General features: G+C 63.2%; 1 protein-coding gene across 1 annotated transcript in view; it reads left to right on the top strand.

The window, feature by feature from the left end:
• The first annotated feature begins 12 nt into the window (after positions 1–12).
• LOC102439945 (serine/threonine-protein kinase WNK2-like) overlaps positions 13–3,334 on the top strand; it is a 118,748-nt gene continuing 115,426 nt past the window's right edge. The window contains 2 exon segments of the mRNA XM_023747294.1: positions 13–368; positions 370–625. Coding sequence (XP_023603062.1) covers positions 13–368; positions 370–625 — 612 coding nt within the window.

Below are 3,334 nucleotides of genomic sequence, written 5' to 3'. Positions count from 1 at the left end.
GAATGCCCGGGGATGCCAGGCTCGGCCAGCTCATGTGAATGGCCGGACCCGTCGCCGAGCCCAGTCCAGGGCGGTCGGCCCGGCACCCAATGCTACTTCGTGCGCAGCGTAGTGAAGTCAGACCATGAAGGACTCCCCCGAGCTGAAGTCACCGAGGCGCCCAGCGCTCAGCCCCCGCATCCCTCAAGCGCCGGGTGCTGCTTCTCTGCAAAGTCGCGCCTCCTCATCGCCCGAGGTAACCCGCGGGCGCTCGCCGGAACCGCGTCCTGTCGCGCCCGCTCGTCGTCCTGCGCCCCCAGCGCCCCTGGCTCCGAGCCCGCGGGTGCGCAGGATCCTGGCCTGGATGCGGTGTCGGCGCCCGCCCCGGACGGGCCCTCGAGAGGAGGCGGTAGCGGTGAGGAAGGAGGACGCAGGGGCGCCTGAGGCCAGGCCGGAGCCCGGGCCTGTCCGCCGGGATGAGCCCGAGGAGGAGGAGGACGATGAGGATGACCTCAAGGCCGTGGCCACCTCCCTGGACGGCCGCTTCCTCAAGTTCGACATCGAGCTGGGCCGCGGCTCCTTCAAGACGGTGTACAAGGGGCTGGACACGGAGACCTGGGTGGAGGTGGCCTGGTGCGAGCTGCAGGTGCGTGGTGGGCCCTGCATGTCCTCCTTCCGTGCCTGGCCTACCTGGCCTGAAGCAGCGCTCACCTTTGTGTGTGACCGGCGTGTGGGGCGGGGTGAGGGTGGCTCCATGTGGTACCGATTGGGGGTGGAGGTGGGATCTCCCCGTGTGTGGCCTCCGAGTCTGGCACAACGTGGCCCACACGAGAGTGAGCACTTGGAGGGTGTGTCTCTCACGGCCCCTCCCTACTCGGAACTCAGGGCTGTACTGACCCAGGCGGTGTGGATCCTGTGTCCTTGCAGAAGTGTGGGGGCTGCCGGGCAGTCCTGGGCTTGGGAACTCTGAGCTGCGCTTTAATGAGCACCTTCCAGTCTTGCCAGGTGTAGGTGCCCTGGCCTGGGGTCCCTAAGGGGCTGCTCCGGACCCAGGCCTGTTGAGGGTGGGCTGGTGGTCCTGGGCTGCTGGACGAGGCCTGGAAGTGCTGTGAGTGCTTCTCGGAGCTCCCAAAGCCCATTTGTTCACAAAGTGGGTGCGTGAGGTCTTAAAACTCAGTGATGCTGAAGGCAGATGGGTGGCTTTTTTTTTTTTTTTTTTTTGCAAAGGCTCTGGGCATGCATTTTTCATCACCTTGCCCTTGCGATGGCTGTGTCAGTCCCAGCCCTGGAAGATTATATAAACCGTAACCCGAGCTGCCCTGGGCGCCGTGGCAGCCTGGGCCATGCCTGTAACAGTGGGTGTTTACTGGCCCTCTGTCTTGTGGGGGCAGCTGTCCAGCATGAGGCCGGCCTCGGTGGTGTAAGCTGACCCCAGCGCCCGTAAAGCTAGCCGGGCCTTCCAGGTTTGACGCAGGCCACTGCCACACTGCAGGCTGCCTGCCTTTCGGCTCAGAAAAGGGATTTGGTTGCTCTGTCCTCCAGGCTCTGGCTAGATGTGTGTGTGTGTGTGTGTGTGTGTGTGTGTGTGTGTTTGAGAGAGAAGGAGAGAGAGCACGGGCACGCTGGACTAGGCTGGTGGTGCTGACTTGTCCTCAGCCTTTTTCCTGAGACAAAGGACCCAGAGGTCGCCCTCCCGAGTGAAGCCCTTGGTCCTGCTGTGGAAATGCAGGCGTGTCCCAGGGAGTCCCTGGACGAAAGAGCTGCCCCTCCCCTTCATGGCCCTGCTGAGGTGGCCGGGGCCTGAGATGGCACGGGAGTGAGTGGGCATCACTGCTCACGAGAATGCAGAGGAGCGAAGATCTGAGAGGGAAGATCAGGGACGAGGGGTGGGGGAGGGAGGAGGAGGCTTCCTGGTTCTAGAGAGTAGCTGTGCAGTCCCACCGCCCAGTGATCCGGCCTCCGGCATGGCAGTGCGCACCCCGGTGCTCCCGGGTCATGCCCAGGCAGGAGGCGGCAGGCCTGGTGAGACCTCAGCCGTGGAGCACAGGGGATTTGGCCGCGGCATTGTGGGTGCTGTGACCCCGGCGGGAGGAGGAGGCTGTCGCCCCTCATTTCCTTTAGGGCAAGGGCCTGAGCAGAGCTCAGAGGTGGAGCCTGCCTTGTCCAGGGCCTGGACTTGGTGGTGGGAAGGCTGGAGAAGGCCTCCATGTGCCTTGGCCCGGCGTTCCCGGGAGTCCCGAGCCAGCAGGGAGACCGTCCTGTATCTCCCCAGTGAGGGTCCTGCTCATGTTTGCCTCAGCCAGTGCAGCGCTGGGCGTCTGCCTGCTGCTGGGGGGTGAGGACCAGCTGAGGGCAGCTGGGAACCTGCTCCTCACCCCACCAGAGGCTGCTGTTTCCCCCACTTTATTGAGGACCCCCACTCAGGCCAGCGGTGAGGACATAGGTGGAGAGGAGATAGCATCATCCTGGGAGGAGGCCCAGCCTGGTGGCCGTCCACTTAGGCTTGGAGATGAGTGTGGAGGGTAGGGTGTCAGGTTAGGCCTGGAGGACCACTGCACATGGGGAGCACAGTGGGTGGTGTTCTGGCTTTTTGCCTAGAGAGGGCTCCAGTGTGGACGCCTGATGTCAGGCTCCCTCCCAGTGGAGGGTGGGTCACCTGGAGCGTCGCCGTCAGTGCAGGGAGCTTCACACAGGAGGCTTCCTAGCCCTCAGGGCCTTCCCTGTCTCAGAACGCCTGGCCGGCAGCTTCCGACACCCAAGTCCCACCCTCAGAGTCTGTGTAATTTCTCACCCTCTGCATGCAGGGGGCGTTGGCACCTCTGGGCGCCTCTGGGGCACCCAGAACTGAGACAGCGTCACCTGCCTGCTTTTTCTGGGTCTCCTGCCCGGGGAAGGCCGTGCGCGTTTCTGGATCTCACAGTGTGACTTGGAGGACATCAGATCCCCTTGGCGTCCTCAGTGTTGGAAGTGCTTTGCCGAGGGAGCAGTGAGGCGTCACCTGAACTCTGCACATGTCCAGAGATGACACTGATGTTTTGGGGAAGCCATTTTAAAGTATTATTCCTGTCTCTTTTCTTCCAAGTGGACGTTTATCCTGGCATCAGACCACATTACGATATTGAGGTAGGAAGTGCAAGTGTGCCCAGAATCGCTGCCCTCGCTCTGGCTCAGGTTCCCACGTCTCCACGTCCTTGGGCCACCGCCGGCCCACGAGGGGTCCACGGGGACCCCTCTTACAGACGGTGCTCGAGTCGGCGCTGATCCTGCCCCGCGGCCGGAGCGGAGTCTGCGCACGGCCCAGCTGCTCGGGTCACTGCACTTCTGTGCCAGTGGGAGACCTGGAGAGAAAACGAAG

The sequence above is a fragment of the Myotis lucifugus genome, unplaced genomic scaffold, assembly GCF_000147115.1.
Source record: "Myotis lucifugus unplaced genomic scaffold, Myoluc2.0 scaffold_833, whole genome shotgun sequence".
Lineage (NCBI taxonomy): Eukaryota > Metazoa > Chordata > Mammalia > Chiroptera > Vespertilionidae > Myotis > Myotis lucifugus.
This window is presented reverse-complemented; position numbering and strand designations above follow the sequence as displayed.